This window comes from Gallinula chloropus (assembly GCF_964237585.1).
Source record: "Gallinula chloropus genome assembly, chromosome: 3".
Taxonomy (NCBI): Eukaryota; Metazoa; Chordata; class Aves; order Gruiformes; family Rallidae; genus Gallinula; species Gallinula chloropus.
This window is the reverse complement of record NC_140087.1, coordinates 1,505,547-1,518,702: the sequence shown is the minus strand read 5'-3', so window position 1 is coordinate 1,518,702 and position 13,156 is coordinate 1,505,547. Positions and strand designations below refer to the sequence as shown.

Sequence of the window (13,156 nt, the reverse complement as noted above, 5' to 3'; positions counted from 1 at the left end):
GGCTTGTTTTGTACTGTGACTCTGAGGTATGGTCTGCACAGGTGCTGAGTGTTCACAGCTGTGGCTGAAATCAGGAAGAGGAAAATAAGAAATGCTGAGCAATGCTAAGTGCTCTGAAAAAATGGAATGTAAAATAGCTGGGATAAGGCACACACAGAGCGTGTGAACGTGTTACCTGAAAATCTCTGTACCTCAATTCAGCCTCTCTAAAATGTCAGGAAGAAATGATTCCTGTCAAGAGCGTGATCAGAGTATATTCATTAGTTTTCTGAGCACTCCAGTGGTACTGCCTGTTAGGAAGTTAATCATTCTGCCTTCAAAGCAGAGTCTGAATAGCCTGCCTGCCGTAAGTGCCAAAGCACAAAGCGCATAATGAGGGTAAGATAGGATGCTGCACATACACTCCTGAACTGAGATGAGCATCCTGCCTACTGAATAAAGGAACAGGCCAGTGGGGAAAAGTAGCCCATATAAATAAATTTGTATCATATGGCAAAAGAGCCAAATAAGGTTGTGACATTTCTTCTACCTGAGCTAAAAGAACACAACTCTTAACCTAGGTGGGTGTATAAAATAGTTCAGTTTGTTTTGTTGGAGGAATTAAAATAAACAAAATACAGATGCCCATCACATACATAACGTTGTCTCCTCTAGGTGGTGGTGTAGGAGGTGCTGTCACTGACCGAATCAACCATGCTGTTGTTAAGCTACTAGTTAAGCTACTGATGCTACTAGTTAAGCTACAAAACCAGACAATGTGAATGTGACTGTTCGTTAAATAGAGAATAATTAACTGCACTAACACTACTAAAATTGGATGATGACTGAGTAATACATTCTTCCAACAATATGACTTTGTATTTTACTGTAGAAGATGATACAAAATATAGAATACTATAAAAATACTGTTTCCAAATTAGTTAAAGTGCATTTCAAGTTCAGAAGGAGGGAAGAAAATACTTTGCAAGACACAGTATTTTTTACTCAGTCAGTAAGACAGCCCCTTTAATGATGGGGCCTGGATCCCTGTCTTCTGGCACCAGAAGCTTCATGTGAACACTGCACAGTGTTAGCAATATTAGTCTGGATCAGTCATCATAATGGCCTTTTGCTTCCAGTATTTATGTATTCATAGTGTTTGCAGTTGTAGCGAAGTCGTCATGATTGATTATGACCTTTTTGATAGCAGTTTAGGAATTAAGAGCCATGTCTTGGTGTTGATTGTAATACCATTTCACAGTGGCACAGGCAGCAGCTTCTTGCATAAATACAGACAGCTAGCTGCAGCTCTTCTAAATGACATTTTTAGAGAGTTTGAATTTTTTATGTGAAGACAGAACATTTGTAAGGAGTTAGTTTTTGCAAAACCAGAGCATCAGTGAGGCAGGACTTCTCTTTGCAAAAGCGTCCCTGTTAACTCTTCCTCTGAGTCCACTGACTGGTTATGTTGTAGGGATCAATTTTGTATAAAGGTAGGAAAGGTGAAATTCTCTGTTCAGTCATCCATTGCAGCATTTTAAAGCCTATAGAAGCCTTTGGACTTCAGTGTAGTCAGAGTGAGGTAACATTAGCATAGGTAGAACATCTGTGAAAAGATGCTTTTGGACTGTCCTAATTATACCTAATAATTCTTTGTCTCATTATCCCTCTGTGAGCAAGGATCTATCATCTTGGAAATGTCTTTAAATAGACCTTTTTACATTGGTATTGTTATCTGTAGGGGGAGATACATGTTCATGTACTTCTCAAGCCAAACCAGTACCAGAGAAACAGCGCATGTTTGCGAGTGCACAGGAGATGTTCTCAGTCTCATACACTGGAGTAGGTCTGTCTCTCACCTGCCATGAAACCATGGTTTATATGCTATGTTTGCTTAAGTGTCAAAGCTGTAGTTTTGACAGCTACATGCTTTAATGTCTCTGCAGGCATCATTGCTACAGGTTGATGAAAATCAGACACACAAATTCAGATAAGTAAAAATGTCAAAAATCTCCTGGTGGCTTGTTCTTTTCAGTAGCGTTTTCAGCCTTTGTTTTCACACCTTGTTCAGTGGAAAGCTTGAGCTAAAATTGGAGAAGGTCAGTACCCATTATAAGTAGATCCCTGTCTTCAGGAACAGAAGGGTAGCGTACTTTGCTGTTGCAAAATGACCAGGTTCCAACTACAGGCAGTTAATAGGACAAAACAAAAAAAGTCAGATAGTTCCTTCAGGATTTGTGTTCTTCATGTAGTTGTAGCTCTTCTGCAGAGGTTTCTCACACATGCTTTTGCAGAATGCATTTTTAAAGTACGTTAAAATTAGATTTTGTTTACTTGCTACTTCCTCGTGTTTACTTTGGTACTCTGGAGTTCCAGCATATTTATCTAACTCCTAAAGGTTTGATACTCTTTTTTTTAATCTCATGTAATTTCCTCTGACATGCAGGTCCCTTGGAATTGGTGGAAGCTTTAGAGCATGGAGGGTGTCCCACAGCAGGATGTAAAGGAGTTGGACACATTAAAAGAGCAAGACATATTGGCCATCACAGGTAAGCACCATGTAGCTGTAACGTTGCTCTTTGGACTGAGCGATGTGTACACGTGGGCTTCTTGATTCTTCACAAGAAAACAGGTCCAAGCTGGGAAAAAAAGTGAAATCTCGTCAGCCTAAATATGCAGGGATTTCAGTTGCCATGGTGAACATGCTGAAATAAACATTAGCAATCTGTAACTTCACTTCACCAGGGTGTGCTGAGATAAGATTCCTTGAACATCACTTTTTTTGTTGCCACAACTGATGGGTTCAGCTGCTCTGTGCGTTGCTCCTGTGAGGATTCCTCAGCTTGCTGTGCAGGTTGCAAAGTGTTGCAGACAGATACGTGATAACCTCAGAACCTTTTGAAATGCGAGGTCACTACTTTTATGATGGTGTGGATGGTTTTGTTCTGCTTGGTTAGTAGGGGTGAGCATTTGCTTGCTGGCTTGGAGGAATGCTAAAAAGGAAATTCCAGTTCATGTGTTCCCAAACAACACCCTGAGCAACATGCTGTTTGTCCCTGGTGTTTCTAAAGATCCTTTTTTTGAATGCCTTCTGAAGTATATTGCAGAAAGGGGGACGTGCCCAGGTCTCCTGGAGGAGACTTGACATAGGGAGAGCAGTAGCATGGGAGAATGGAATGGGGGCAGACAGACAATGGCAGAATAAATGGGAAACATTTATTAAGCCAAAAAGGTATTTTTTTAAAAAAAATTATAAAATGACTATTTAAGTAAGGGATAGACAATGAATGTAACCTGTTGAGAATTAAACACCATAAATATCACCCTGTAACCTTTTTGCAAATTCTGGCCTCCAGAAGTTTTCTTGCAGTGTTTCCATTCCACAGTCATGGGATCCTTGAAGCACTTTGTGCTTTCTGCTCTCTTATGGCTAAGAGGATTCCTCTTCGGGAATTCAGTAATTTTTTTTAAGTATAGTATTGAACTACCATGATCCAAGAGTTAGTTCTGCAGTCTCTTTATATTTTTTGTGGCACAGTTATGTCCTTTTGGCCAGAATTATACTATAAGGTTTTAATGGCATAACAGTGCTGACTGAAGCCTTGACTCATCCCTAACAAAGATAACTGCCAGCAAAACTCACAGTGTTGTTACATGTTTAATGTGCAAAAGGCATCTTTCGCTGCAAGAATTGCTTTCCTGTCTAGTGCAGAGGCATTGTGGTTGTGTTGTTAGAGGGCAGAAGGGCACCCAATGGTAATACAAGCTTTATCTCCAAGGAGGGATGTGGATAGGATAGCCCCAGTGACCAAACCTGGTTTAGTATGAATTGTGGTAGTGTTCTAGCAATGACATGGCATGTTCTCTTGATGTCTTCCAGATTGCTCTCACCTTTTTTCCTTCTGCCTTTCTCTATCCATGTTCTTTTCCTTTGGTTTTTTGATGGGTTTTGGTAGGGTTTTTCCCCCAGTTTTTCCTTAAACAGTCAAGTTAGTATTTAAGAGGTTACCATCCTTCAGTTCAGTAGCCTACTGCATCCATGTTCTTAGTCCACCGCTGATAGGAGCAGACTTGCCTGAAAAGCTTCCTGGCTGCTTAGCACAAACCCATCGTATTTCATATTCTGGTAGACTGAGTCTTGTTAATGCCTCCGATTGTGTGGCAATGACTTCCCATTCAGAGGATCTCAGTTACATGGAACCAGGTGAGCGTTCCTGTTCTTAGCCTAAGGCTGGAGCTTAAAATAAAAAAACCACTGAAAGTGAGTATGTCAGAAAAGTTTGTAAGTTATGATCTTCTCTCTAAGTAAACTTCAGCACTAAAACTTGTAATGTTTCACAGGGAAGGGATGAGTAAGAGCCGTGTGTCTGGTTAGTTCACGTAGCCTTTGTTTTTGTAACTAGATTTTCCATGGTATTTAAAGTTGTTACGCTTACTCATCCTGAATATTAAGAAAAGAAATAAACTCATGGCAATCTATTGTGGTTTATTTTCACTGCAGTCTTTGCAATCCTATTATTTGCACATTAACTGATCGTTCTAGGGGATAAAAATGTAACGAAGAAGTTTTGTTGATCATAAGGCAGGTATTTGCTGTTTCATAGCAAATAAATTAACACTGCTAAGTATCTTATTCACTAACTATATTGGTTTGCCCTCTGTTCTGATAATTGGGGCGTTTTTTCTTGAGCATTTCTGAGGAAAATAATGAGACTTGTTATTTATCTGGAGTTTACTGGTTCAAGGGCCCAGGTCGCCCCAAAAATTCCAACGTTGTATCATCACTTTCCTACTGAATTAATGACATTTTGAAATTGATATAATTATCCATGTCAGGTAGCAGCCTCTTGGCTCTTTTATCTTGGCAACCTTGAAATGTATTTAACTATGCTTTTTTTTTTTCTTTCATGATGAGGCACAACATCTTTCTACAGCATAAATGCCTGTGTGCAGGAAAAATGAGAATTTAAAATGCTAAGTAGTTCTGAAATAATTTTGAGAGCTTGTTCCTTAGGAACCAGATGAAAGCCCTGGTGATTAATTATGCAGTGGGGTTAAAGCATTTACTTTTTGGAAAAGTTCATGTTAATAAGGACTTGGTATCTGTCACCAGCTGATCTGGGGCTTTGTGCTCTGCACTTGAAACAGGCTGCTGTGCAGGTCGGTAGCATTATGCCACTCCACCTGCATGATTATGAGTATGAATCGCATGCCCTCTGATCTTTAGTGCATGCAGTGATTTTCAGGTTCAGCCAGGAATGCAGAGTGGTCAGTTGTAGCAGGTCGTTCATGTTTTGGGTCAACTCACCGTGAATACAGGTTTTTACCAGAAACTTTACACCTGTTATGTGTCAGTGAACGTGCCGTGGTGGAGGCTGCGTTGAAACAGAACCACAGTGCAGACAAGTGGGAAACCTCAGCTCAGCAGGATGCTGCCTCTATTCTTTCAGTGTCTGCTGAAATAACTCTCATCTGATTTTGATGCCAGTCTCGAGTTTCATTTTCTCTTTCGTGTAAGGTCATTTGCCCCAGCCAAATCCACTATAAAGATACTCTTGGTTCAGGTTTAGATTGTTGACGCAACTTTCACCTAAAGAATTGCTTTGATGATAATTGTGCATTGTAAATTGTGAAAGAGAACATTGGTATCACTTGTTCCCAGATTAGTTAAAAAATGTTTTCATGAAGTCAACTGAAGTAAAGATATCACTCAACAAAAATCCAGCAGGAAAAACAATACATCCCCCAAATGTGGTCAGGACCTTGTTCTAATCACATATCACTACCAGCAGATGTGGTCATCTGGGCATAGGCCACTCCAGACAGAGTCTTAATCCATGAGTTACTCCAGTGTGTTTGTTTAACCCATCAAGGTAGATAGTTTGAGCAAATCTGGGTGAATCTTCGTGGAGCTACCATACCACCTCACTAACCTGCACCCGAAAGGCAGCGAGGGGCTGCGGTTGGTAACATGACCAGCCAGCACTACTAAACCAGGAGGCTTGTCTGTAGCTTCTCACAGGTTATCAAACAGACTACCACCTTACTCTGCAGGTTTAGAGAGAATCCTGGCTTACGTTCTGTTCTGATGCTGGGTGTAGCTGAGGCTGAGTAACCCAGTAGGACTCTGCGCTTCAGAAACTTTGCACATAGCTGGAAAATAGGAGCATCTCCAGATGTCTGGAGAAGAGTAATGTACGTGCCCACCCATCAGTACTACAGTTTTGAGCTTTAGAGAAAAAGGTGTCCATATTACCCTGTTAGAGATAGATCTTGAGAGTGGTGGAAGAGCACTCACAAAATAACCACGAATGGAACATGCTGTTTTGATACTTTTGTTCCCTTGGATAGTTCTGGAAAGGGACAATTATGTAGAAGCTCTGTTGACTTGAAAATGCCAGGCTTGTGGTCTTGGGAATTCTTCAGAATGGTATACAAGAAGCAAATGGTACATAGGGTTTTTCCTTTACTGATCTTTCCTGATTGAGTAAAAACAGAAGCTTAATGCTCAGTTGTTACTTTGCCAGTGTGGGACTCCAATGCCTGACCACTCTTTCTGAGAAGGAATTTCTCCTAATTTCTAACCTGAACCTCCCCTGGCACACCTTGCAGCCATTCCCTCTTGTCCTATCACTACTTATTTGCGAGAAGAGGCTGACCCCCAGCTCACCACAGCATCCTTTCAGGTAGTTGTAGAGAGCAATAAGGTTTCCCCTGAGCCTTCTCTTCCCCAGGCTAAACAGTCCCAGTTCTCTCAGCCATTCCTCATAAGACTTGTGCTCCAGACCCTTCCCAGCTTCGCTGCCCTTCTCTGGACACGCCCCAGGGCCTCGAGGTCTGTCGTGCAGTGAGGGGCCCAAACCTGAACACAGTGTTTGAGGTGTGGCCTCACCAGAGCTGAGTGCAGGGGGATGATCACCTCCCTGGTCCTGCAGACTACACTATTCCTGACACAAGCCAGGATGCCTTTGGCCTGCTTGGCCGCTCTGGGCACTCTGCTGGCTCATGTTCAGGGAGTGTCAACCAACACCCCCAGGGCCTTCTCCTCTGTACAGCTTTCCAGCCACCCTGCCCCAAGCCTGTGTGTTGCCTGGGGTTGTTAGGTGTATTACCAGCCACTCTGCTGCCATTTCAGTAGGATGCAAAGTGTACAGCAGGTAGCTAATCACTGTGCTGTGCTGCTCCTGCAGCACTCAGAGGTGGCTGATGGCTGTTGGGTCGGACGGGTGGTGTCCATGTGAGTATCTGTTTACTGAAGCAGGGGTTGAGCCTATTGAAGCAGCTCAGGTGATAATTGAGTATCTTTCTGTTGGACTGGTTTCAGAGCTGTGAAACCATGCTGAAGGGGTGTACAGCCCTGTCAGCTGTATAGTCAAGGTTCCAAATTGGGTAGCTGCTGCTGTTTCTTGCCGTGCACTCCATGCCTCTGGCAGACCTTGGTGTACCCCCAAGTCAAGGACATCTTGGCATTTTGGAAACTGGCTTCTGAACTTTTGCTGTTTCCAAAATAGTGTGCTAAGGCAAATTGCAAGCTGGAGCAGAAACCCATGTTTAAGTTGACAGGTGAGTAAAAAATCCTAATTTAATACTGAATAATCTAAACAACAAGACTTCTGAGCCCTTGAAAGGAGTTGTCTCTAACTTACAGTCCCATATAAATCAAATCCTTCCATGATGTGCAAATAACAAGATGATTTTTTTTTATTCTTTGTAGTAGACAATTTAAAATGAGCTGGAGGCATTGAGGTTCAGGAAGATTTACTGATTGATCCAAACCCATGTAACTCATACACAGATTCATTCATGCCGTGCTTTGTTGAAACAAAGCCAGTACTGGAAACCATGAGGGTTCTTTTTGTTGCCCCAAGTAATAGTAACATCAAAGGGATGTCAAGGAGTTTTTTTTAAAAGCTACAGCAACTTGAATGATTAATTGCAAAGAAAAACCCATCTGAATCTAGTGTCCTGAAGCATCGGTAATACTGCAGCTATTGCTGACTGACACTGTCATCCAAATTCTGTATTCCAGAAAATACTAAAGGAAAAGACAGTATATAAACAGGCACATTCTAAGGAACACAGCACATATTAATGGTGTTCATAAACAGAAGACTTGCTGTAGATGAAATTGTGTTGTCAGAATTCATTTAGGTGTAAGGTTTGTTTAGTAACACACAACTGAAGTTAAATACCACATTGGCAGTATTTTAGTGTTTCCTTGAGTCAGCCCTCTATCTGCTTAAAGACACTGAGCTTCAAAACACCTCTGTGAGCAGAGGAAGCCAAAAGAAGATTACATCCTTTGCCTTGTAGCAATGACAGAACTGAGATTAACCAACATATTCCTGAGTTTCTGATAACTGTATTTCATTGCAGTGGTATGATTTTGTCACAGCAAGAACTTAAATCCCACTAGCATTGGCTCCCTGAAACCTTTTTCTCTATAGAAGCCTGTATCTTTTATCTTGTACTTCATTTGAAAGGGGAAAAAAAGGCACCATTGTGATAGATGCAGCAGTATAAGAAACTGAGGATATAAAAATACTTCCCCATCCTTCCTAGTGTTCCTCTTTTCTTTCCTGTCTTTCAGTTTTTTGGTGTGGGTTTTTTTTTTTCCTTTTAAGCACTGGCAGAGGCTAGTCCTAACATAGAGAAAAATAGTATGTTGAAAAATAAATGTAAGTGGAGGTATATAAATGTAAAATAGAGTGCCAAAACTTGCTTCAGAGAAAGTAGAAATAAAAGTTAAACGCTCTTAAGCTCATTTTTAGTTTCTATATTCTGTTCCATGTCTTTAAGACATTTTCAATAGCAAAAAAAAAGTGCCTGCATCTCAGAAGAGGTGCTGGAACTACCTACCACCCAGTTCCTCAGAAGGCAGAGTAACTCTTGTGCACACCCTCTGGTGATGGATGGCTGTACGTCCCTTGCAAACAGGAACACCACCAGCTTGAGACGGCCTTAAACAGGGGTCTCATCTTGATTAGAAAAGCAGAAATCATATTTCACTGGCATGTTTTTCCTCTAATTCAGGTTCAGCTCAGCCACACAATGATTTAAAAACCAAAAACATTGATACTGTCTTGTTTTCAAATGAACTGACTGACAGAACCAGAACGTGCCAGTGGACTCCTGTGTGGATAACCCCAAGGACTGACCAACTCAGCCTGTGTGGCATTAAGGAATTTTCTCCTTTCATGCTGAGTGCAGAGGGAGAATGCAAATTTCCACCAACTTCTTGTTTATGTTGGCAAGACCAAAATCAGATTCCTAATGTTGTTAGTCCAGGAGACTGTTGTCCAGTCTGTTTGTAGCAGTTGATGCATACACACTGTGAATCCAGGGGTTTGTTGGTACAGGAAAAGGAGAATGTACAGCATGTTTGGAATATAAAGGCTCTTTTTTCCTCTGTGCTTTGTAATATGAACATCATAATAAAGTCTGTTGGTTTTCTGTTTAGTTTTTGTAATCTGGAGGTGGGGTGTATGGCTGGCAAGGTAGACTTGTTTATATTAGGCAGTTTTGTTTGGAAATCCTGCACATAACAATCAGTGAAACAGGTACAGTAGTTTGTGGACAAGCAGATAGTTGTGTTCTTGAAAACAAACAAGCTCCCAGGACATGAGGGTTTTTACACTTTACCATTGTAGAGATCCTTGTAATAATACAGGTAATTTTAGATTAGAGTTAGTGTCATGGCTCAGGAATTACTAGATCAGTGTGTTTAGTACAGACTCTCCTGTCTCTTAAACAGAGACTGGAAAACCGAGTAAGTTGTTAGGCGTTCTTGGTGGCAAACATACCTTTCAGGATTTGGGACATACCTTTGAAGTCTGGGTTTGTAGCCTGACTAATCAGCTGAACGTTGCATTGCATTCTTCCAAAGACAAAACTCTAGTTCAACACGGCACATCTTACATTGCTGTTCTTCCCTTTCATGCCTCTTGTAGCAGGTAAGACTTTCACATTTTGTTAGAGTAATATTTACAAGTCATTATCAAAGTACAGTGTCAAGTTCTCTCCTTCCTTAGTTGGAATGTAATGGAACAGGGAGCGTTGGCTGGTAGAAGAGACAGCAAAATGTCACAGTGTGTTAGTGGAACATCACAAAGTGGCATTTGCAAACATGAGGCATTTGCTGCAGTAAGAGGGGTGTGCACTGTTCTTCTTACTGTGCCCTTGCCATGCAGCATCTGTGCAGACATTATATAACACAAATACCACCCCTTGCTGGAAAATTAACTGTGTGAATATGATTTTGTTTGGAGAGGTGGGTATAGTCAAATGCACCCAGTGTATTACTTATAAAATACCAAGCAATTTGTGTTACATAAGTTGCTGTCAAAAGGAAATGCAAAACCGTTCGGGTTGAGGTTTTTAATTAGTGGTTTTATTAACATCTTGAAGTATGGCTACTTACTGCATTTTTTTCCTGGTCTCCGTTGACATTTCATTTGAACGAAGTCAGTGAAGTGCCTTGAGAATAAGGAGATGTTTCTCTTCTTCTACTTCTAGTGCAGTCAGCTGCCCCTATTCAGAGATGAACTTGAACAAAGAAAGCCTCTTACCTGACCGGTTGAGTGGGGAGATGCCAGCAGCCAGCCCTGTCCCCAGAAACAGAAAAGTGGAAGCAAGTGACAGATCCACGTCTCCTGTAATCAAGTAATTAACGATTGAAGTGATGTCTGTGACTAACAGCAGTACTTTGTTTCAGTGCTCTGCAACAGGATTTGTGGTTGTCTAATGGCTGAAAATTTCATAAAGGTTTCCCTGCTTATCTGCATTTTCATTTACAGGGAAGGAATGGCTTCATCAGTGCTTATCAAAAAGGTCCATGAGTGGCCAAAGACTGATGCTGATTTTGCTGTGTATGACTTAACAAGAGTTTGGTTTCATCATCACTGTAACTATCCAGACTACTAAGTGGTTAACTGGAATTTAAAATGGGTTGTTTGCCAGTTGGTTTCCCTGAAGAAAATGATTCATTTGTGTTTCTTTTGTTTGCTGAGGTGGCTTTATTGATGTGACTCTTAAATTAACATTGCTCTTTGAATATCCACTATGAATTCTGCTCTAATTGTGGGAGTGAGGAATCAGATTACTGGGTGTGAGTTTTGTAAGGATGCTAAAGTCTGTAGCTGAAAAATCTAGCAGGAGCACAGGGGAAGAGCAAAGGGATGTGATAGCAAGATGAGGATTTTCACATGATGATCAGAAATTATGGACACAGACCCCTGTGCTTTTTTTTTTTGGCTGTGGCAATACATAGAGAATTAAAGAAGGAAAGGAAGGGAATAGAGTGTTTCCATTCTTTTCAAGGGCTACATTAATGTAAATGTGAAAACGTGGATGTTTGGAGCAACAGTTTCCAGTTCCTGCTGTAATGTCCACATATGTTCAATAGATGGTATTCTAAATGATGTTGTTGGAGACAGTTTCAGCTTCATGCTTTATAAACAAAAATATTCAGCTGTCAAAGAGGGCTTCCTGGTTTGATCGTTCTTATAAGTATAGGGTTATAGAAATCTCAGATGCCCTAGGTTACCTCTGCCAGGTATCCTGGGTATGGTCCCAGCAAAGCCTGTATCAGTTCTCTGTGACAGGGACTGTGTCAAGTGCTACTTTTTTCATGGCCCTAATTGAGAGACTGCCTAACATTTTTAAAGGGTTCTCACTGCATAACAGTATATTGTGCAAGAGAGAGAAAGGATAGGAGGGAAAAGGTGCTTCAAAGTTCTCTTGTGTTACAGGTAGTTGAAGTGGATAGTTTATTATCAAGAATAAAACAGGGCAAATTCTGTTCCTATTGAATTGTCTAAAATTTTTACCTTTGATTTGATGGGAGAGTTCTGTATTATGATTTCTAAAAAACCCAGCTTTATGATTTTCAGAGAATGGGTTGGAAGGGACTTCACAGACCATCTAGCTCTAACCCCTTGCCATGGGCAGGGACACCCTCCACCAGACCAGAGTACCCAAAGCCCCATCCAGCCCGGCCTTGGACACTGCCAGGGAGGGGGCAGCCACAGCTGCTCTGGGCAGCCTGTGCCAGGGCCTCACCAGCCTGATTTCTTCCTAATATCTAACTTAAATCTACCCTCTTTTAGTTTAAGCCCATTACCCCTTGTCCTATCACTACACTCCCTGATAAAGAGTCCCTCTCCAGCTTTCCTATGGGCCTCTTGATGTACTAGAAGGCTGCAGTAAGGTCTCCCTGGAACCTTCTCTTCTCCAGGCTGGACAAGCCCAACTCTTCTGAGTGTCTTCATAGGAGAGGTGCTCCAGCCTTCTGATCATCTGTTGTTGGTGTCAAATAAAAAACTTCTATGTATTTCTTCAAGCAAACACTTTGTATTTTTCCAGTTACACTAATGACTCTTCACCTGTACAGAAGAGAAGTTGAACACCTCCTTTGCTGCTCTTGGTTGTAAACACTTTGTTAATTTGTGTTCAACAGTGACAGAAAATGTCCCAGCCCTGGTCACATAGGCGTGAAGTCTTCAGCTCACAGTAGATCATCTGGGAAAACTGTATCAGAAGCAACTAAGCAGGAAGATGCAGAAAGTAAATCTCCTTGCAAGAAACCCCTGTTGTGTGAAGTGAAGGAAAAGAAGACCCCTGGGTAACTATCGGTGCCTTTCACAGCGCGGGTGGCTTGGGCACGGTCAGTGCAAAATCCAGCTGACCAGGCAGTGTCATGCAGCAGTGGGGCAGGAGATGGAAGTTCTTCAGCAGTCTTCATATTAGAAATAGGGGAAAGAGGGCATGTCACAATTTATTTAAGAAACAGGAAATACATATCAGAGAGGAGAGGAAAGGCTCTACAAAACAGAGAAGTTACTAGAATTCGCGATCCTTCTTCCCTGCCTCTGTGTACAGATATGATGCTGTACGTTTGCAAATGTGTACATGCTTTGAAGAAGGAAAAGTAATTCCTTTGCCCTAAGGATTTGGAATTCCTTTTTGAACAAAATTATGTGAGAGCTTCCAAGCTTGTACTGAACAGTAATATTTATGGTATGAAAAGGCTGTATTCAGTGTTTTCATGGCCATATGTGAAGCAGCAGTGTTCCCTACATTTTTAATTCGTTATAGTATCAGTGCATTATTTTATTGACTATTTTCCTACAGAGATAGAAGAGGCCCTGGAACATGAAGTATCATTTGTTACATATTT

The 13,156-nt window shown here is 41.3% G+C and overlaps 1 protein-coding gene across 1 annotated transcript in view; it reads left to right on the top strand.

The window, feature by feature from the left end:
- Nucleotides 1–13,156, top strand: part of L3MBTL3 (L3MBTL histone methyl-lysine binding protein 3) — a gene marked incomplete at its 3' end in the record, with an annotated part of 67,897 nt that overhangs the window by 43,978 nt on the left and 10,763 nt on the right. Inside the window, exons 15-17 of the mRNA XM_084262539.1 lie at nt 2,426–2,528; nt 10,495–10,641; nt 12,437–12,601. Coding sequence (XP_084118665.1) covers nt 2,426–2,528; nt 10,495–10,641; nt 12,437–12,601 — 415 coding nt within the window. The remainder of the gene's footprint in view (nt 1–2,425; nt 2,529–10,494; nt 10,642–12,436; nt 12,602–13,156) is intronic.